The sequence below is a fragment of the Somniosus microcephalus genome, unplaced genomic scaffold, assembly GCF_052327205.1.
Source record: "Somniosus microcephalus isolate GS21.2 unplaced genomic scaffold, FLI_Smic_1.0 unresolved_chr1, whole genome shotgun sequence".
In the NCBI taxonomy this organism is placed as follows: Eukaryota; Metazoa; Chordata; class Chondrichthyes; order Squaliformes; family Somniosidae; genus Somniosus; species Somniosus microcephalus.
Genome location: NW_028225179.1, coordinates 164,701,871 through 164,724,125, shown reverse-complemented (window position 1 = coordinate 164,724,125; position 22,255 = coordinate 164,701,871). Strand labels below are relative to the sequence as shown.

The following is a 22,255-nucleotide window of genomic DNA, read 5'->3' as shown; positions in this document are numbered from 1 at the left end:
TCTGGGTTCCTTCACTTTGTAGCCCACACACAAACTTGTCCCTTAACGTGTCTGCTAGTCCTGCTCCAAACTGGCAGTATTTCGATAGCTTGCGCAGTTCCGTTAGGTACTCAGCATTGCTTTCGTCTTTGTGTTGGTTCCTTTTATGGAACTTAAATCGTTCTGCTATCAGCAGCGGTGTGGGGCTTAAGTGGTCCTGTAGGATTTCTACTATGCTTCCAAAATCCTTGTTTACCGGCTTCTCTGGGGTTATTAGATTTCGCAGTAACCCATAAGTTTTTGCACCCATGGAATTTAACAGAACCAGTGCTTTATTAGCATCTGGCACTTCATTCGCCCTGCAGTACACCTCAATACGTTCCACATATGTCGCCCAATCTTCGACTTCATTGTCGAACGTAGAGATACTGCCACTCTTCGGCATCCTTGGTTGTGCGTTAACTATCCCCAATGGCGCCTCCCGCGCTTCCCCTTCTTCTCCGCTGGCACAAAATGGCGTCTCCCGCGCTTTCCTTCCTTCCCGCGCTCGCCCGTCTTCTCCGCTGCGACTTCGCAAAATGGCGTCTCTCGCGCTCTTCCTTCTTCTCCGCGGCTCAATGGCGCCTCCCGCGCGCTCCCTGCTTCTCAATGGCGCCTCCCGCGCTCTCCCTGCTTCTCCGCGGCTCAATGGCGTCTCCCCTTGCTTCGCCCCGCGGACCCTGATCAGCCCGTGATCCCTGGCTGTGCTCTGCGCGTTCTTCTCTTGATATTTGTCGACGCCGCTCGGTCTCGAACCCGGCTGTTTCTTACCCTCTCTCTCTCCGGTTTGCAGTATTTTTCCTCGACGCCGCTCGGTGATCAATCCCCGGCTGCGCCCTGCTCTCTTCACCCTCTTTCTTACCCCATCGACGCTGCCCGGCTCTCTCTCTCTGCCGTCGGTCGGCTCCAGCCGCCGCTGCTCGGGAAGGGTCTGCTCTGGACCTGTCGTCGTTCTCTTACTGCTCGTTGTGGCTGGGGAACCAAGCCTGGCTCTCCACAGCCTCCCCAGCGAAGTTGGATCTCTGCCTGACTGCTGGGCGGTTGCTTGCGGTCGACGCCCGTGTTCCTGGACTCAACTATTTATTTTTTTGTTTTTTTTGTTTAATGTTGCGGGTAGATTCGCATCAACACTCGTCGCCACTGTTAGATCCGTGGTTCAGTGGATAAAGAATTACACGGATGCTGTACATAAACAAACAGGTCTTTACTGCAGGAGGGTCATCTCTAGACTGGAGTACAGAGGCATGCGCACAGCTTATATACCGGTGTGGTTACTGCCGGTACTACAGTATACAGGAGCTGTAAAAAGTAGTTCTGACTTAAAGCAATGTGGAAATGTGAATAAAATGGACGATGAATTGGCTTACAAAAATGGCTTCGCACAAGGAAAGTCTAGATTAGATTAAAGAGCAGCCCCAGCTTTGCAAAGTGCAAAGCTAGCAGAAAAGAGAGACACCTGCCCCACCCTGCGGCCAAGTGTTAATGAGCAATAAAGGTCACTGAAAGGGCTTAACTGCTAGCTAGAAGATGACTGACGAGCTATTGTGCGGTGCCCAATCACGATCCGGTACTTCAGGAAGGCATATGCAGCAGTGAGACAAGTCAGGACTTGCCCGCCAGACTGAAGACCAGATCATGGCCAAACTGAAAGGGCTTAAGTGATCCCCATTGGAGAACGCTTGTTGCCAGGGAAGTGATGTAATGACCCTTGTCCCACTGTATAAAAGGGGCTTCCCTACCGGTATTCGCTCTTAGCCAGAAAACGTGTGGATCATCAAGAGAGTCAGACACCTCCCGGGGACGTAAATGCTGGCAACACGTGCCTAACCCGGTGTGACTCTCGGGACACGAATGTACTGTAAAAGACCTCAATATACTGTGTGACCACTGCGAACAGTCGGAAGTAATAAAATGTTGTTTTAACTCTCCGAACCCTCGAGCCTGAAATCATTCTTCGTACTACGGAACTCAAGACGAGGACCAGGAAAACCCGGTTCTAACAGCACATACACTACACAGTGGGTGGTCAGCACTGGTGGAGAAACACAGGACAATTCAGACTCGAATGTTCCAGGACTGTCTGACATTCCTGAACATGAAGCACTTAATGTTGTGGGACGGGGGGGGGGTGCCTGGGTATCACAGTGAGGCCCCCACACTGGCCCTTCACCTCACAGGCCTGGGCTCGAATCCAAGCCACGCGAATGGGTGAAAGTGTTCTCCGGTTGGAAGGCCCCACGTTTGAGTCAATGCCTGCGGAACAGGCCCACAGTCCAGGACAAGCAGAATTGACAGAATCTGTGTCTCAGTTACAGACAATTCTCTCCGCCCATCGCCATTTCCTCACCACCAACATTCCACATCGACCCATGTGACTTCACCTCAGTTCTATATTAGTGGAGAAGAAGGTGGCAAAAACAGGAAGGCAGATTATTATTTGAATGGCAATAGATTGGGAGAAGGGGAAGTGCAAAGAGACCTGGGTGTTATTGTGCACCAGTCGCTGAAGGCAAGCATGCAGGTGCAGCAGGCGGTCAAGAAGGCAAATGGTATGTTCGCCTTCATAGAAAGAGGGTTCGAGTGCAAGAACAAGGATGTCTTGCTGCAGTTGTACAGGGCCTTGGTGAGACCGCACCTTGAGTATTGTGTGCAGTTTTGGTCACCTTACCTGAGGAAGGACGTTCTTGCCATGGAGGGAGTGCAGCGAAGATTCACCAGGCTGATACCTGGGATGGCAGGAATGACGTATGAGGAGAGATTGTGTCGATTGGGCTTATACTCTCTGGAGTTTAGAAGATTGAGAGGGGATCTCATCGAAACCTATAAAATTCTGTCAGGTCTGGACAGACTAGATGCAGAAAGGATGTTTCTGATGGCCGGGGAGTCCAGAACCAGGGGTCATAGTCTAAGGATAAGGGGTAAGCCATTTAGGACAGAAATGAGAAGGAATTTCTTCACCCAGAGAGTGGTGAACCTGTGGAATTCTCTGCCACAGAGGGCAGTGGAGGCCAGTTCATTAAATATATTCAAGAAAGAGCTGGATATATTTCTTAAGGCTAAAGGGATCAAGGGATATGGGGAGAAGGCAGGGAGAGGGTACTGAATTTGGATGATCAGCCATGATCTCATTGAATGGTGGAGCAGGCTCGAAGGGCCGAATGGCCTACTCCTGCTCCTATCTTCTATGTTTCTATGAATGAAGAGACGGAAGATGATACTCACGGCTCAGTGTAGAATTTCTGATTCGTTCCCTCCCCAACACTAACAGAAACGAGTATCACGAGGGAGATTGCAGGAACGAGGACAAGGACAGCAATCCAATGATTCCTGGGCCCTGGAAGAAGTAAAGTCATTGCGTTGAACCTCTAACTTCCATTTAATACTCCATTATTATTTACAAACCCTCGGACTATTCTCCCAGAATCAGGATCTGTACACACAACTTCATTCACCCCATGTGCTCTGGGGGAGGGTTTAAATTAAAGTGGCAGGGGGTTGGGAACCTGAGCAGGGGGACAAAGGAAAGGGAAACAAGGATAAAAGCAAAAGATAGGAAGGAGAAAAGCAAAAGTGGCAGTCAGAGAAATCAACGGTTTAAATCAAACATGGCCACAGTAAACAATAAGTCTAATAGGTCTAAGAGCGTTAAAAAAACAAGCCTGAAGGCTTTGTGTCTTAATGCAAGGAGCATTTGTAATAAGGTGGATGAATTAGCTGCGCAAATAGAGGTAAACGAACATGATTTGGTTGGGAAATGGAAACATGGCTCCAGGGTGGCCAAGGCTGGGAACTCAACATCCAGGGGTATTCAATATTCAGGAAAGATAGGCAAAAAGGAAAGGGAGGTGGGGTAGCATTGCTGGTTAAAAAAGGGATTAACACAATTGTAAGGAAGGATATTAGCTCTGATGATGTGGAATCTGTATGGGTAGAACTGACAAATACCAAGGGGCAGAAAACGTTAGTGGGAGTGGTATATAGACCTCCAAACAGTAATGCAGAGGTTGGGGATGGCATTAAAAGGGAAATTAGAGAAGCGTGCAATAAGGGCACAGCAGTCATCATGGGTGACTTTAATCTACATATAGATTGGACTAACCAAATTAGTAACAATACTGCAGAAGAGGAATTCCTGGAGTGTTTACGGGATGGTTTCCTGGACCAATATGTCGAGGAACCAACCAGAGATCAGGCCATCTTAGACTGGGTATTATGTAACAAGAATGGATTAATTAGCAATCTTGTTGTACGAGGCCCCTTGGGTCGGAGCGATCATAATATGATCGAATTGTTCATTAAGATGGAGAATGATGTGGTCGACTCAGAGACTAGGGTCCTAAATTTAAATAAAGGAAACTACGATGGTCTGAGGCGCGAGTTGGGTAAGGATTGATTGGGGAATGTCACTCAAAGGGTTGACGGTGGATAGGCAATGGCAAACATTCAAAGACCGCATGGATGAACTACAGAATTTATTCATCCCAGTTTGGCATAAAAATAAAACAAAAAAGGTGACTCAACCATGGCTAACAAGGGAAATTAGGGATAGCATAAGATCCAAGGAGAGGGCATTTAAATTGGCCAGCAAAAGCAGTAAACCTGAGGACTGGAAGCAGTTTAGGATTCAACAAAGGAGGACAAAGGGATTAATTAAGAAAGGGAAAATAGAATAGGAGAGTAAGCTTTCAGGGAACATAAAAACTGACTGTAAAAGCTTTTATAGATATGTGAAGAGAAAAAGTTTGGTGAAGTCAAGCGTAGGTCCCTTGCAGTCAGAATCAGGGGAATTTATAATGGGGAACAAGGAAATGGCAGACCAATTAAATACATATTTTGGTTCTGTCTTCACAAAGGAGGACACAAATAACCTCCCAGAGATGTCGGGGAACATAGGGTCTGATGAAAGGGAGGAACTGCAAGAAATCAGTATTTGTAGGGAAACGCAGTTAGGGAAATTGATGGTATTGAAGGCCGATAAATCCCCAGGGCCTGATAATCAACATCCTAGGGTACTTAATGAAGTGGCCCAAGAAATAGTTGATGCTTTGCTGATCATCTTCCAGCATTCGATGGAATCTGGAACAGTACCCATGGATTGGAGGGTAGCTAATGTTACCCCACTATTCAAAAAAGGTGGTAGCGAGAAAACGGGGAATTACAGACCGGTAAGCCAGACATCGGTAGTGGGGAAAATGCTAGAGTCCATTATAAAAGATGTAATAGCAGAGCACTTGGAAAACAGTGACAGGATCGGACAAAGTCAACATGGATTTACAAAAGGTAAATCGTGCTTGACTAATCTACTGGAATTTTTTGAGGATGTAACTGGTAAAATAGATATGGGAGAACCAGTGGATGTGGTGTATTTGGACTTTCAGAAGGCTTTCGATAAGGTCCCGCCTAAGAGATTAGCGTGTAAAGTTAAGGCACATGGGATTGGGAGCAAGGTATTGACTTGGATAGAGAACTGGTTGGCAGACAGAAAGCAAAGAGTTGGAATAAACGGATCTTTTTCCGAGTGGCAGGCAGTGACTAGTGGGGTACAGCAGGGATCGGTCCTTGGAACCCAGCTATTCAGAATATATATTAATGATCTAGACAAGGGAACCAGATGTAATATCTCCAAATTTACAGACGACACAAAGCTGGGTGGGCGTGTGTGCTATGAGGAGGATGCCGAGAAACTCCAGGATGATTTGGACAGTTTGGGTGATTGGGCAAAAGCATGGCAGATGCAATATAACGTGGATAAATGTGAGGTTATCCACTTTGGTGTCAAAAACAGGAAAGCAGATTATCTGAATGGCAATAGATTGGGAGAAGGGGAATTGCAACGAGACCTGGGTGTCCTTGTGCACCAGTCGCTGAAGGTAAGCATGCAGGTGCAGCAGGCGGTTAAGAAGGCAAATGGCATGTTGGCCTTCATAGCGAGAGGGTTTGAGTACAGGAACAAGGATGTCTTGCTGCAGTTCTACAGGGCCTTGGTGAGACCACATCTTGAGTATTCTGTGCAGTTTTGATCGCCTTATCTGGAGGAAGGATGTTCTTGCCATGGAAGGAGTTCAGCGAAGATTCACCAGGCTGATACCTGGGATGGCAAGAATGACGTACGAGGAGAGATTGGGTCAATTGGGCTTGTACTCGCTGGAGTTTAGAAGAATGAGAGGGGATCTCATCGAAACTTATAAAATTCTGACAGGTCTGGACAAACTAGATGCAGGAAGGATGTTCCCGATGGTCGGAGAGTCCAGAACCAGGGGTCATAGTCTAAGGATAAGGAGTAAGCCATTTAGGGCAGAGATGAGGAGGAATTTCTTCACCCAGAGAGTGGTGAACCTGTGGAATTCTTTACCACAGAAGGCGGTTGAGGCCAAGTCTTTAAATATATTCAAGAAGGAGTTAGATATATTTCTTAGAGCTAAAGGGATCAAGGGATATGGGGAGAAGGCAGGTACGGGGTACTGAGTTTGGATGATCAGCCATGATCTCATCGAATGGCAGAGCAGGCTCGAGGGGCCGAATGGCCTACTCCTGCTCCTATCCTGTCTTCTATATTTCAGTGCAAAAGAAAGACTCTAAGAGAAGGACGAACGATCCGTGGCTAACTAAGGAAGTATAGGATGGTATCAAATCAAAAATAAAGGCATACAATGTTGCGAAGAATAGTGGAAGACCAGAGGATTGGAAAATTTTTAAAAACCAGCAAAGGATGACTAAAAATGAGAGAGACGATAGCTTATGAGAGTAAGCTAGCAGGAAATATAAAAACAGACAAAGAGCTTCTATAGGTATATAAAAAGAGTCTGGGGAATTAATAATGGGAAACAGCGGAGACTTTGAACAAATATTTTGTATCGGTCTTCATGGTAGAAGACACTAAACACATCCCAATAATGGATAATGAAGGGGCTATTGGGGTGGGGTGGGGTGGGGTGGTAAACTTAAAACAATCACTATCACTAGAGAAAAAGTACTAGTCAAACTAATGGGACTAAAGGTGGACAAGTCTCCTGGACCCAATGGCCTGCATCCTAGGTTCTTGAAAGAGGTGGCTGCAGAGATAGTGGATGCATTGGCTGTAATCTACCAAAATTCCCTGGATTCTGGAGAGGTCCCAGCGGACTGGAAAATCACAAATGTAACGCCCCTATTTAAGAAATGAGGGCGACCGAAAGCAGGCAATTATAGACCAGTTAGCCTAACATCTGTCATTGGGAAAATGCTGGAGTCCATCATTAAGGGAATGGTAGCAGGACATTTAGAAAATCATAATATAGTCAAGCAGAGTCAGCATGGTTTTATGAAAGGGAAATCATGTTTGACAAATTTGCTGGCGTTCTTTGAGGATGTAATGAGCAGGGCGGATAAAGGGGAACCAGTAGATGTTGTGTATTTGGATTTCCAGAAGGCATTCGATAAGGTGCCACATAAAAGGTTACTGCACAAGATAAGAGCTCATGGGGTTGGGGGTAATATATTAGCATGGATAGAGGATTGGCTAACTAACAGAAAACAGAAAGTTAGGGTAAATGGGTCATTTTCAGGTTGGCAAACTGTAATTAGTGGGGTGCCGCAGGGATCAGTGCTGGGGTCTGATGCGCTATCAATTACTCATAAAAGACGGAGAGTTAGGAGAGTAACTAAAAGGCTTTTATTAACAAAGAACAGAGCATGCCCCTCGTGGTTGACTGGTTTCCAAGAAGGCAGGGGGCTGCAGAGCAGTCACCTTTATACCTGGGCATGTGGGTGGAGCCAGGGGCGGAGCCAGCTGAGGCATGCATAGATACAACAGTGTGCAACAACAACAACAACGGTGAACAACAATAACAGCGGTTTACCACATTCACCCCTTGTTTAAAATTGAGTCCGGCGGGGTGAATTGTACTAAAGGTTCGTCTAAGTAAGTCTATTAGGTGGCCTTGTATGCCGTCCTGATCGTCGTGGTGGCGGCGGTGATAGTGCAGCATCCAACGTTGAATCTGGCGTCTCATTGAGTGGTTGGGTGGTCAATGACGGGTCCTGGGGCTGCGGCATGCCGTCTACAGGGGTTGGGTTGTGGGTAGTGGTGGATGGCAATGGTAGTGTTTCAGGGGCACCCGAAGGTGCGAGGTCTCGTATGGAGACTGTACGCCACGTAAGCATACTGGGGGTTGGCGTGGAGGAGGCTCACCCTCTCGACCAGGGGGTCCGTTTTATGTGACCTCACGTGCTTCCGCAGTAGGACGGGTCCTGGAGACGTCAGCCATGTCGGTAGCGAGGTCCCCGATGTGGACTTCCTGGGGAAAGTGAACATTTTTTCATGGGGGGTTGCATTGGTGGCCATACAAAGCAGTGACCGAATGGAGTGGAGCGCCGCAGGGAGGACCTCCTGCCAGCGAGAGGTCGGAAGGCCCTTAGATTTTAAGTTTAAGAGGACGGCCTTCCAAACCATCGCGTTCTCTCTTTCCACCTGGCCGTTCCCCCGGGGGTTGTAGCTGGTGGTTCTGCTTGTAGCAATACCTCTCATGAGCAGGTACTGATGGAGTTCGTCGCTCATAAAGGATGAGCCCCGGTCGCTATGGATATAGCTAGGGAAGCCGAACAAGGCGAAAAGGTCATTCAGACCTTTAATGACCGTGGTACTGGTCATGTCTGGGAAAGGGATGGCAAACGGGAAACGGGAGTACTCATCAATTATGTTGAGAAAGTACACGTTGCGGTCAGAGGAGGGGAGGGGCCCTTTAAAATCGACGCTCAGGCGCTCGAAGGGGCAAGTGGCCTTGATCAGGCTTGCTCTGCCTGGCCTATAAAAATGCGGTTTGCACTCGGCACAGATTTGGCAGTTCCTGGTCATGGTCCTGACCTCCTCGATGGAGTAGGGCAGGTTACGGGATTTGATGAAATGGAAGAACCTGGTGACCCCCGGGTGGCAGAGGTCATTGTGGAGGGTCTGCAGTCTATCAACCTGCGCGTTGGCGCATGTACCACGTGATAGGGCATCTGGGGGCTCATTGAGTTTCCCGGGCCGGTACAAGATATTGTAATTGTAGGTGGAGAGTTCAAATCTCCACCTCAAGATCTTGTCGTTCTTGATTTTGCCCCTCTGCTTATTGCTAAACATAAAAGCTACTGAACGCTGGTCAGTGAGCAGGGTAAATCGTTTTCCGGCCAGGTAATGCCCCCAATGTCGCACCGCTTCCACAATGGCCTGGGCCTCCTTTTCGACAGAGGAGTGTCGAGTCTCGGGGCCCTGGAGGGTCCTTGAGAAAAAGGCCACGGGTCTCCCCGCCTGGTTAAGGGTTGCAGCTAGGGCGAAGTCGGATGCGTCGCTCTCCACTTGGAAAGGGATAGACTCATCCACTGCGTGCATTGTGGCCTTCGCAATATCTCTTTTTATGAGAGTGAAGGCTGCACATGCCTCCGCTGTCAGGGGGAAGGAGGTGGACTTCATGAGGGGTCTGGCTTTGTCCGCATAGTTGGGCACCCACTGAGCATAGTACGAGAAAAACCCTAGGCATCTCTTCAGTGCTTTTTGGCAGTGGGGGAGGGGGAGCTCCATAAGGGGGCGCATTCTGTCGGGGTCGGGGCCGATGACTCCGTTCTCCACTACGCAGCCAAGAATGGCGAGGCGCGTGGTGCGAAACATACATTTGTCCTTGTTGTATGTTAGATTCAGCCGCTGGGCTGTACGGAGGAATTTCTCTAGGTTAACGTCATGGTCCTGCTGGTCGTGGCCGCAGATGGTGACGTTGCCTAGATAGGGGAAGGTGGCCTGCAGCGCGTTCTGGTCAACCATTTGGTCCATCTCCCTTTGGAAGACCGAAACCCCGTTGGTGATGCCGAAGGGGACTCGGAGGAAGTGGTAGAGACGACCGTCAGCTTCAAAAGCTGTGTACTGGCGGTCCTCAGCCCTGATGGGGAGCTGGTGGTATGCCGACTTCAGATCAATCGTCGAGAACACCCGGTATTGTGCTATCTGATTGACCATGTCAGATATGCGGGGGAGTGGGTATGCATCTACATGGGTGTAGCGATTGATCGTCTGGCTGTAGTCAATAACTAGGCGCTGTTTTTCGCCAGTCTTCACTACCACCACTTGTGCTCGCCATGGGCTAGTGCTACCCTCAATAATCCCTTCCTTCAGGAGTCTTGCTACTTCGGATTTAATGAAGCTCCTATCCCCGGCACTGTACCGCCTGCTTTTGGTAGCGATAGGCTTACAGTCGCGGGTGAGGTTAGCGAACAAGGGGGGGGGGGGGGGGAGACTTTAAGCGTGGAGAGGCTGCAAATGGTGCGCGGCGGGCGATTTAAAAGCTGCTGGCTGCAGGCTGTGAGTGGGGGGAGGGGTCCACCGTACGCTAATGTGACACTTTTAAGGTGGCACTGAAAATCCAACCCCAGTAGAACGGCAGCGCAGAGATGGGGCAGGACAAGAAGTTTAAAATTTTTGTATTCTGTGCCCCTTACTGAAAGGGTCACTACACAGTAGCCACCGACGTCTGCTGAATGGGATTTGGAAGCCATAGAGATCCGATGGCGCGTTGGCAGGACCGGGAGAGAGTAACTGCGCACCGTGTCGGGGTGGATAAAGCTCTCCGTGCTCCCGCTGTCGAAAAGGCAGGTAGTGGCGCGGCCGTTTACCGTAATGTCCATCATGGACCTGGACAGTTGGCGAGGGAGAGATTGGTCCAGCGTCACGGAGGCCAGCGTATGGTCGAGCGAGTTGCTGTGGTCGTCAGACGAGGCGGTGGTTGAGTCCGGGTCACCCGCGATTGGAGTTGGAGGCGTCCAAGATGGCGGACAAAAATGGCTGCACCCATGATCCCGATCCCCACGCGGCTGGAGGTGTCCAAGATGGCGGACAAGATGGCTGCCCCCACGGTTCACACGCGGCGCTGCTGGCGTTAGCGGTTTTACCTTTGCAGGCGCTGACGTAGTGTCCTTTCTTCCCGCAGCCAGAGCAGGTAGCGTTTTTCGCCGGGCAGCGTGCTCTGGGGTGTTTTGCCTGGCCACAAAAGTAACATTTCGGGCCCTTGGACATCGCCGCAGCAGTTGGTGCTGGGGGTGGCGGTCCCATGACCCAAGGTTGCGGCGTCCACGGTGCGGAGCGGTTAGGGGAGAATGCGTCCATATTCCAGTGGGCCGCGTCTAGCGAGAGCGCGAGGGACACTGCCTTCTTCAGGTCGATTTCGCCCTTCTCCAGCAGTCTCTGCCGGGAGTAGTCGGATTTGAGGCCCGCAACGAAGGCATCTCGGATAAGTCCCTCCGCGTGTGTCGCGGCCGATACCTCTTTACAATCGCAGGCTCGGCCGAGTATCTGTAGTGCCCGTAGGAATGCCTCCACCGATTCCCTGGACTGCTGTTTGCGGGATCTCGGGAGGTGTCTGGCATAAACCGTATTTACCGGGCGTGTGTATTGTCCTTTTAGCAGATCGATAGCCGCCGCGTAGGTAGTCGCGTCCTGGATGAGCGTGTAGACTTGGTGGCCCACCTTGGAGGCCAGGATTTTTAGTTTGTTTCCATCTAGTGTCACGGCCGAGGCTTCCAGGTAAGCTTCGAAGCAACGCAGCCATTGTGCGAACTTGGTAGACGAACCCGCCTCTTGAGGGTCTAGGTCCAGGCATGTTGGTCTGAGGGCATGCAGTAGCGCCTGCTGCTCAGCGTTTGGTGCCGTCATTTGCTGCAGCGCCTGCTGCTCAGCGTTTGGTGCCGACATTTTGTTTTTGTTAATAAAATTGATGCGCTATCAATTACTCATAAAAGACGGAGAGTTAGGAGAGTAACTAAAAGGCTTTTATTAACAAAGAACAGAGCATGCCTCTCGTGGTTGACTGGTTTCCAAGAAGGCAGGGGCCTGCAGAGCAGTCACCTTTATACCTGGGCATGTGGGTGGAGCCAGGGGTGGAGCCAGCTGAGGCATGCATAGATACAACAGTGTGCAACAACAACAATGGTGAACAACAATAACAGTGGTTTACCACAGGGTCTCAACTATTTACAATTCTATATTAATGACTTGGATGAAGGGACTGAGTGTAATGTAGCCAAATTTGCTGATGATATAAAGATAGGTGGGAAAGCAAATTGTGTGGAGGATGCAAAGAATCTCCAAAGGGATATAGATAGGCTAAGTGAGTGAGCAAAAATCTGGCAGATGGAATACAATGTGGGAAAATGCGAGGTTATCCACATTGGTAGGAAAAATAAAAAAGCAAATTGTTATTTAAATGGAGAGAGATTACAAAATGCTGAAGTACAGAGGGATGTAGGGGACCTTGTACATGAATCACAAAAAGTTAGCACGCAGGTACAGCAAGTAATTAGGAAGGCAAATGGAATGTTGGCCTTTATTGCAAAGGGAATGGAGTATAAAAGTAGGGAAGTCCTGTTACAACTGTACAGGGTGTTGGTGAGACCACACCTGGAGTACTGCGTACAGTTTTGGTCTCCTGATTTAAGGAAGGATATACTTGCATTGGAGGCAGTTCAGAGAAGGTTCACGAGGTTGATTCTGGAGATAAAGGGGTTGTCTTATGAAGAAAGGTTGAGCAGGTTGGGCCTATACTCATTGGAGTTTAGAAGAACGAGAGGGGATCTTATTGAAACATACAAGATTCTGAAGGGGCTTGACAGGGTAGATGCAGAGAGGATGTTTCTCCTCGTGGGGGAATCTAGAACTAGGGGGCATAATTTCAGAATAAGGGGGCACCCGTTTAAAACGGAAATGAGGAGGAACTTCTTCTCTCAGAGGGTCGTGAATCTTTGGAATTCTCTTCCCCAGACAGCTGAATATATTTAAGGGGGAGATAGACAGATTTTTGAATGGTAAGGGAGTCGAGGGTTATGGGGAGCGGGCAGGGAAGTGGAGTTGAGGCCAAGATCAGATCAGCCATGATGTTATTGAATGGTGGAGCAGGCTCGAGGGGCCGAATGACCCACTCCTGCTCCTACATCTTATGTTCTTGTGTTCTTATCTCCACACAATTACATAAAGATATAGAAATAGAACCTGATGCTGCTGCTGTTCTCTCAATTATAACAAATTCAATAGTGGCAATTGAGAAGTGTTCTCATGGAAATCACCATGCAACACCAACCAATGGCAATAAAGCCCCTTTGCAGTGGCTCACATCGTCCAGCAGATCAACTATAGCCCTGGGCAGCTGGGCACCTGTCCATCGATTTACCCCAACTTTGGTTCCACTCACAAGTGAAAACAACACACTGCACTAAAATTATTAATCGATGTGTTTAATCTTGTTTGCTGACCTGATATTTGAATCACAGCCTCTCCCTCAGTTTTCATTTGTTCGCTGTGCACAAGACAGGTGTATTTATTTGTGGAATCCTTCGCTATGTTGATGTAACTGAGGACAGTGAAACCTCCCTTCGGATTCTCAGTTGCCTTAGCGTTGGATGAAGCCAGTTTGTTTCCGTCTCCATCTTTCCACGATATTTGAAGGTTGGAGAACGAGCTATGGGTTTTACAGAGGAGTTGGATGTTTCTGCCCAGAAACCTGTCCATGCGAATAACAGGTTGGCTGCCAAGGGCTGAAATGTAAATTTTACAACAAGAAAATTTCACTAAACAAAATGCCTCTTATGGTAAGGATCTCAGGATGCACTTATCCTGCAACTTCTGCCTAAACTAAAACATTATTTTTGTTGATGTGTACGCTACACATTCTCTTTTTTTGGGGGGGGTGCGGGGAGAGGGGGTAAATAAAAGAGACTTGCATACAATGTCACTCCAATTTCCATGCATGTGCTGTTTCTCCCCATTGTAAAGCTGGCAAGCGGCCTGCGCGGGATCTCCAGACAGCTACGCAGCTTACGGGAACATTGCTTCCATAAACTTAGCCTATTTCTCGACCTCGGGACATGCCAAAGTGCTTTACTTGGAAGCCAATGAAATACATTCCTGAAATACAGTCACTTTTAACATAGGAAATGTGGCAGCCAATTTGCGCAAAGCAAGAGTCCACAAACAACAATGTGATAATGACCAGATAATCTGTTTTTAGCGATGTTGGTTGAGGAATAAACATTGGCCCCAGGACACGGGGAGAATTCTCCTGCTCTTCTTTGAAGAGTGCCATGGTATCTTTTATGTCTACCTGAGAGGGAAGGTGGGGCCTCGGTTTAACACCTCATCCAAAAGACAGCGCCTCCGACAGTGCAGCGCTCCCTCAGTACAGCAATGGAGTGCCAGCCTACATTATGTGCTCAAGTCTCCGGAGTGGGACTTGAACCCATGACCTTCTGGGTCAGAGGAGAGAGCTCTACCCACTGGGCCATGGCCAACACTAATTACCAGAATTTTTCCATCATTGGGCCAGAAATTCCAGAACGGGGCTTGCAGCGCGTGCAAGCCCCGTATTTGCACTTACCCCGCGCTCCTGCCGATCAGCTCCAGGGACGCCTGCACTTCCAGAAACTGAAGCAAGAATCCCGGGCAGCGTATGACGTCACGCCGCCCAGGAGCGCAGCCAGCGCGGACCCAGGAGCGTGCAGTGTAAGTGAGACACGCCCCTTGAGGTCTCAGTTTCACTGGACACGCCCCCAATGTTTCTGTCAAGCTGCTTTGCTTTTTTACATGCAAAGCAGCAGTTTAAATAGGTTTTTGGAAGTTTTTTGAAGATTTTGGTAACTTTTATAAACTTTTAAAAATGTTTACATTATTTTGAGTAATCTGAAGTAGTTTTAAAGAGAATTAAAGCAATTTAAAGACTTTTAAAAGCCCTAAAAGAATTTTTTTAATTCCATTTATTTATTTAGCAATGTCGTCGTCATACGTGTCTTCACACTGTTCCCTTTGGGGAACTGTATGAAGTGGTGGAAGGATTTATGGCCGTGATTAACGCTCATTCCGTGACCGTAACCATCTTTGAACCAGCCATTAGGGCGGTTAGTCCTATGGCGGGAGGGTTTTACGGGCTCCCACAAGCTATACAAGGAGGGGGGGCCACCCACACCCACGGACGCAAATATCCCACTGGATGTCAACCCAGAATTTAGAGCCGGAGCTCCGACTCCACTTGCCGGGACTGTCTGGAGCGGGGTTCGAAACCCTACCCTGATCTGGCCCAGCGGCAGGGATCCTACCGCTATGACAAAGGCCCAATCCGATTAGCAACGTGAAATGGCAGCATAGGGCTCCAGTCACGGGGAGGGAAAAGGCGCAGGAAACGTATGGGTGTCACCTTTTGTGCGGAGTGGGCCTTTTGCGTAGCAGTAAGCATCCCCGCCGCTGGGCCAGAAGGAGTAGTGTTTTGAACCCCACTCCAGACAGTCCCGGCAAGTGGAGTCGGAGCTCCAACTTTAAATTCTGGGTGGACATCCAGCGGGATACTTGCGTCCGTGGGTGTTGGTGGCCACCCCCCCCCCCCTCAGATGGGTTGTGGGAGCCCGTAAAACCCTCCCGCCATAGGACTAACCACCCTAATGGCTGGTTCAAAGATGGTTACGGTCACGGAATGAACGTTAATCACGGCCATAAATCCTTCCACCACTTCATACAGTTCCCCAAAGGGAACAGTGTGAGGATACGTCCAATGATGACCTCTTGCGCAATGCACCTCCTTGGACCCTCAGTCGCAGGTGCGAGGGGGCAAGTGGTGCAAGTGTTAAATTTTTTATTTTATTGACATGTAAAATGTTGGCCCAATAATTCCCTTCCAAATGCGCTAGTACGGTCGGGGTACTTACGCATCTGGCCGGATGAAATGCCGGTTTTCAGCATGCACAGTGCATGTGGGGAAAACCGGCATTTCCTGTCCACTGAACGAAGGGGTTCAGAGGCAGAATGCGTGCGACTGCACATGCAGCGCGTGCGCAGTATAATTCGCCGCTTTCATTAATGCTTTCAGTGAGGTCCAGTCATTACAACTTACACATGAAAAAAGCATGGGTACAGTTGCTACAGAGGCTGCGGAGGAAGATATTTCTTATCGTGGAGCTTCTGAAAGTATGTATGTCTGTATATATTCCTTTGCGTGTTATGTATATATTCCTTTACTTATGTGTGTGAATGTATTATTTAATTATGACTTTCAGAGAAAGTAACTTATTGGAAAATCATAATTAAAAACATACATTCATAGTAAAGGAATATAAAACATACATACATATACGTAAAGGAATATATGTGGACATACATACATAACTCATTCTCACATTCCATTCACACAGCCACAATTGCTCCTTCTACCTACCGTTCTGAAAACCCATCAAAAAAAAAAAAAATTTTAACTTTAAAACTTACTTAAAATTTCTTAAAATAACTCCCCTCCCTTTCCCAAACAAAAATATTGCATTTCAAAAGCTCCACGATAAAATATATCTTCCTCCGCAGCCAATGAACCACTTTACACTTGCTTTTTTTCAGTGTAAGTTCTGAGGACTTAACCTCACGGATTTCATGAATGAAATCCACGAAGTTCACTGCGCAAGCGCTGCCTGTGCAGTCGCGCACGCGCTCGAGGTCTGGAAATGCCGGCGTTCCCCGCATGCGCTGTTCATGCTGAACGCCGTCATTTCCAACGGCCAGAAGCGTGAGTACCCCGAGCGCGCTCACGCTTCTGGCCTGGAGTTTCTGGCCCATTGAGTCAAACTTCTCCAGGTACAAGAAGTGACATCCTATAAATATGTCATACAACATGAAAAAAGTCAGAGAAGCTACTGTTAAAGAACACAACCTGTATAGAATGTCAAAACATAGAAACATTACCCAGAAAAAGAGAGATTGCTCACCAGATACTGGACCACAAACAAGGAACAGACCGAGAAGGAGAGTTCCACACTCCATTTTCATCACTCTGCAAATTCAAAATAAAATGCAATTATTTGAGTGAATTGTCTCAGTTCATTCTTCACAAGCTGGATAAAATCTGACTGGGAATCCGACTGAAGATTATATGGGATTGCTCGGATGTAAATGTCATTCTCAGGTGTCCATACTACAGCCCACAAGGCCGCCCAGAACCCACCACAAGGAAACCCATGAATCACCACAAGGAAACCCACGGCCCACCAGCCCTGGTTCTGGTCCACAATTTCTCAGACATGAACTCACTCCTTGGGCTGGGCAACAGGCTGCCGTGTGAAAATGTGGAAGTGAATGAAGATCCGGACCTGTCGCTTCCAAAGTTAAATTAAAGAAGCCCCGTCCCGCCGGACTCAGGACAACTGGATGTGGAAAGGTTTCTGGGGCTGGGCTCACTTCAGCAGACGGAGCGGCGCCCGAATGTCCCGCAGCATCAAATGTGGGGAAAGAGCCGGGGGAGAGAGAGCCGAGCTCCGGACACCGCCCGGGGGAAAGGCCGGGGGCGAGAGCCGAGCTCCGGACACCGCCCGGGGGCGAGAGCCGAGCTCCGGACACCGCCCGGGGGAAAGGCCGGGGGCGAGAGCCGAGCTCCGGACACCGCCCGGGGGAAAGGCCGAGCTCCGGACACCGCCCGGGGAAGATGTCGCAGGACAGGCGGCAATCGGCGCTTTGCTCCAATTCAGGCCGCACCCACTGGAAAAGCAGCAAAGTGAAAGCACTTTTGTGCAGCGAGTTTCAGGCGCGCCATTTTATTGGGCGGAAAGCAGCGGAAAGTTTGGGCGCAGACAGGTTGGTGTCATTTGCTGCCAATGCATTGAGCGAGTGGAATGGGGGTGGAGAGGGGGTGCGGCCCCGGGGAGCAGAGGCATCGGTCGGGCCAGGCTGAGCTCCTTCCTCACACCCAGGAGCCGGACCCTCCCCGACCCCGGATTACAGAGACAATGAGTGGTATAGGCTGGAGGAGGCTACAGAGATAGGGAGGGTTGTAGGGCTGGAGGAGGTTACAGAGATGGGGAGGGTTGTAGGGCTGGAGGAGGCTACAGAGATAGGGAGGGTTGTAGGGCTGGAGGAGGCTACAGAGATAGGGAGGGTTGTAGGGCTGGAGGAGGCTACAGAGATAGGGAGGGTTGTAGGGCTGGAGGAGGTTAGAGATAGGGAGGGTTGTAGGGCTGGAGGAGGTTAGAGAGATAGGGAGGGTTGTAGGGCTGGAGGAGGTTACAGAGATAGGGAGGGTAGTGGGGCTGGAGGAGGTTACAGAGTGATACGCTTATCAATTACTTCATAAAAGGTGATGAGTCGAAGAAGAGATGATGAGTCGAAAGAAGAGATGAATAAGGCTTTTATTAGCTAAGAAGAGACCATGCTTCTTCGTGAGTGACTGAACAAGTCTGAACGAAACCCACACAGTGGTGGGTGGAGTCAGCTGAGGCATGCCTCCATACACAGCGCCACCCAGAGGTGGCAATATACAATACAGTGGTTTACCACATTCACCCCTTGTTTAATGTGAAGTCCGGCGGGGTGAAGGGTACTACAAGTTAAGTCTATCAGGAGGCCTTGTCTGACGTCCTGATCGTCGTGGTGGCGGCGGTGGTGTTGCAGCATCCGACGTCGGGTCTGGTGTCTGGGTGGTTGGCGAAGATTCCTGGGGCTTTGGCATGCCGTCTGCAGGGGTTGGGTTGGGAGCGGTGGTGGGGGATAACGGTGGTAAGGGGGATAACGGTGGTAATTCAGGGGTACCCGAGGGTGCGAGATCTCGTATGGAGACCGTGTCCTCCCGCCCGTCTGGGTATGTCACCCAGGCATACTGGGGGTTGGCGTGTAGGAGGTGCACCCGCTCGACCAGGGGGTCCGTTTTATGCGTCCTCACGTGCCTCCGCAGTAGGACGGGCCCAGGAGAAGTCAACCATGCCGGTAGCGAAGTTCCCGATGTAGACTTCCGGGGGAAAACGAACATTTTCTCATGAGGGGTCGCATTAGTGGCAGTACAAAGCAGTGACCGAATGGAGTGAAGCGCTGCAGGGAGGACCTCCTGCCAGCGGGAGGTCGGAAGGCCCTTAGATTTTAGTGCTAAGAGGACTGCCTTCCAAACCGTCGCGTTCTCCCTTTCCACCTGGCCGTTCCCCCGGGGGTTGTAACTGGTGGTCCTGCTCGTGGCGATACCTCTTGTTAGCAGGTACTGCCGAAGTTCGTCGCTCATGAACGATGAGCCCCTGTCGCTATGTATATAGCTGGGGAACCCGAACAGAGCGAAGATGTCATTCAGACACTTGATGACCGTGGTACTGGTCATGTCTGGGCAAGGGATGGCAAAGGGGAAACGGGAGTACTCATCAACTATGTTGAGGAAGTACACATTGCGGTCAGCGGAGGGGAGGGGCCCTTTAAAATCGACGCTCAGGCGTTCGAAGGGGCGGGTGGCCTTGATCAGGCTTGCTCTGTCCGGCCTATAGAAGTGCGGTTTGCACTCGGCGCAGATTTGGCAGCTCTTGGTCATGGTCCTGACCTCCTCGATGGAGTAGGGCAGGTTACGGGATTTGATAAAATGGAAAAACCTGGTGACCCCCGGGTGGCAGAGGTCATTGTGGAGGGACTGCAGCCTATCACTCTGCGCGTTGGCGCATGTACCACGTGATAGGGCATCTGGGGGCTCATTGAGTTTCCCTGGCCGATACAAGATATCATAATTGTAGGTGGAGAGTTCGATTCTCCACCTCAAGATCTTGTCGTTCTTGATTTTACCCCTCTGCTTATTATTAAACATAAAAGCTACTGAACGCTGGTCAGTGAGCAGGGTAAATCGTTTCCCGGCCAGGTAATGCCTCCAGTGACGCACCGCTTCTACAATAGCCTGGGCCTCCTTTTCGACGGAGGAGTGTCTCGTCTCGGGGCCCTGGAGGGTCCTTGAGAAAAAGGCCACGGGTCTGCCCGCCTGGTTAAGGGTCGCGGCTAGGGCGAAGTCGGAGGCATCGCTCTCCACTTGGAAGGGGATGGACTCATCCACCGCGTGCATTGCGGCCTTCGCGATATCGTTCTTGATAAGAGTGAAGGCTGCACACGCCTCTGGTGTCAGGGGGAAGGAGGTGGCTTTGATGAGGGGCCTGGCTTTGTCTGCATAGAGGGGCACCCACTGGGCGTAGTAGGAGAAAAACCCCAGGCATCTCTTCAGTGCTTTTTGGCAGTGGGGAAGGGGTAGCTCCATTAGGGGGCGCATTCTGTCGGGGTCGGGCCCGATGACTCCGTTCTCCACCACGCAGCCGAGGATGGCCAGGCGCTTGGTGTGAAACATACATTTTTCCTTATTGTACGTTAGGTTCAGCCGTTGGGCCGTACGGAGGAAATTTGCTAGATTAACGTCGTGGTCCTGCTGGTCGTGGCCGCAGATGGTGACGTTATCCAAATAGGGGAAGGTTGCCCGCAGCGCGTTCTGGTCAACCATTCGGTCCATCTCCCTTTGGAAGACCGAAACCCCGTTGGTGACGCCGAAGGGGACCCTAAGGAAGTGGTAGAGGCGGCCGTTTGCCTCGAAGGCAGTATACTGGCGGTCCTCATGGCGGATGGGCAGCTGGTGGTACGCTGACTTAAGGTCGATGGTGGAGAATACTTTGTATTGCGCAATCTGATTGACCATATCAGATATGCGAGGGAGGGGGTACGCGTCCAGCTGGGTGTACCGGTTTATGGTTTGGCTGTAGTCGATTACCATGCGGCGTTTTGCAGTGGTTTTAACGACTACAACCTGGGCTCGCCAGGGGCTAGTGCTACCTTCGATAATGCCCTCCTTCAAGAGCCGCTCCACCTCAGAGCTGATAAAAGCTCTGTCCCCGGCACTGTACCGCCTGCTTTTGGTAGCGATGGGTTTACAGTCGCGGGTGAGGTTAGCGAACAGGGGAGGGGGGGGGACTTTTAATGTGGAAAGGCTGCAGGTGGTTTGCAGCGGGCGATTTAAAAGTTGTTGGTTGCAGACTGTGAGTGGGGGGAGGGGTCCACCGTATGCTAGTGTGACACTCTTAAGGTGGCACTGAAAATCCAACCCTAGCAGGACGGCAGCGCAAAGACGGGGCAGGACTAGCAGTTTAAATTTTTTATATTCAGTGCCCCCTACTGACAGGGTCACCACACAGTAGCCGCTGATGTCCATTGACTGGGACTTGGACGCCATAGAAATGCGATGGTGCGTTGGCAGAATCGTGAGGGAGTGGCTACGTACCGTGTCGGGGTGGACGAAACTCTATGTGCTCCCGCTGTCGATCAGGCAACTGGTGGCGCGGCCGTTTACCGCGATATCCATCATGGAGCTGGATAGATGGTGAGGGAGGGCTTGATCCAGCGTCACGGAGGCCAGTATGTGGCTTAGTGAGTCACTATAGTCATCCGCCGAGACGGTGGTCGGTTCCGGTGACGAAATGGCGGTTGAGTGCGTTGGATACGATGGCGGCGGATGCCATGCGGCCGGGGGTACACAAAATGGCGGATAAGATGGCTGCTCCCACGGCCCGCACGCTGCGCTGCTGGCTGGCTTCCCCTTGCAGGCGTTAGCGTAATGGCCTTTCTTCCCGCAGCCCGAGCAGGTAGCTGTCTTAGCTGGGCAGTGCGCTCTGGGATGTTTTAACTGGCCACAGAAATAGCATTTTTGGGCCTGGTTACTGGGCATCGAAGCAGTTCTTACCGGAGGCTGCTGTCTCGGTTGGGTCGCTGCAGCGGTTGGTGCCGGGGGCGGCGGTCCCGTGTCCCACGGTTTCGATTGCCATGTCTCGGCGCCGTTACGGGGGTATGCCTCGAGGTTTCGGTGGGCCTCCTCTAACGAGAGCGCAAGGGCAATGGCCGTCTTCAGGTCGGGTTCCTTGCTTTCTAGCAGTCTCTGCCGGGTGTGGTCTGACTGGAGGCCCCTGACGAAGGCATCACAGGCGAGTCCCTGCGCGTGCTCCACAGCCGTTACCGCTTTACAATCGCAGTCTCTGCAGAGTGCCAGTAGCGCCCGTGCAAATGCCCCTACCGATTCTCCCGGTTGCTGCCTGCGGGATCCCAAGAGGTGTCGGGCGTAAATTGTGTTCACTGGGCGCGTATATTGCCCTTTTAGTAGCTCGAGGGCCGCCACGTACGTATTAGAGTCCCGGATTAGCATATATACTTGATGGCTCACCTGGGCGGTCAAAATTTTCAGTTTGTGATCCTCCTCTGTAACCTGTGAGATTGCGAGGAAGGATTCAAAGCAGCTCAGCCAGTGTTCAAACTTGGCTGATGCACCCACATCTTGAGGGTCGAGGTCCAGGCGTGGTGGTCTGAGGGCTCTCAGCAATGTCTGCTGTATCCGTTGCTGTTGTTGCTCCTCAGGTGTCGCCATTTAACTTTTAGCTAATAAAATTGATACGCTTATCAATTACTTCATAAAAGGTGATGAGTCGAAGAAGAGATGATGAGTCGAAAGAAGAG

At 50.3% G+C, this 22,255-nt stretch overlaps 2 protein-coding genes across 5 annotated transcripts in view; one reads left to right on the top strand and one right to left on the bottom strand.

Moving 5' to 3' along the window:
• The window catches only part of LOC147096468 (butyrophilin subfamily 2 member A2-like), a 30,091-nt gene extending 12,359 nt beyond the window's left edge, over positions 1-17,732 (bottom strand). Inside the window, exons 1-4 of one of the 3 annotated variants that reach the window (XM_085975254.1) lie at positions 17,517-17,732; positions 16,750-16,814; positions 13,267-13,548; positions 3,241-3,352 (exon numbers count right to left, since the gene is read on the bottom strand). In XM_085975254.1, the coding sequence (XP_085831380.1) occupies positions 3,241-3,352; positions 13,267-13,548; positions 16,750-16,810 (455 nt within the window). In that variant the 5' untranslated portion in view covers positions 16,811-16,814; positions 17,517-17,732. Of the gene's footprint in view, positions 1-3,240; positions 3,353-13,266; positions 13,549-16,749; positions 16,815-17,071; positions 17,350-17,516 lie in introns of those variants that run through there. The other 2 variants (XM_085975252.1, XM_085975253.1) reach the window with 2 other exon arrangements.
• LOC147096467 (butyrophilin subfamily 1 member A1-like) overlaps positions 17,480-22,255 on the top strand; it is a 51,259-nt gene continuing 46,483 nt past the window's right edge. Inside the window, exon 1 of one of the 2 annotated variants that reach the window (XM_085975240.1) lies at positions 17,480-17,611. The gene's annotated coding sequence lies outside the window, so the exon portion shown is untranslated. The remainder of the gene's footprint in view (positions 17,612-22,255) is intronic. The other variant, XM_085975242.1, reaches the window with a different exon arrangement.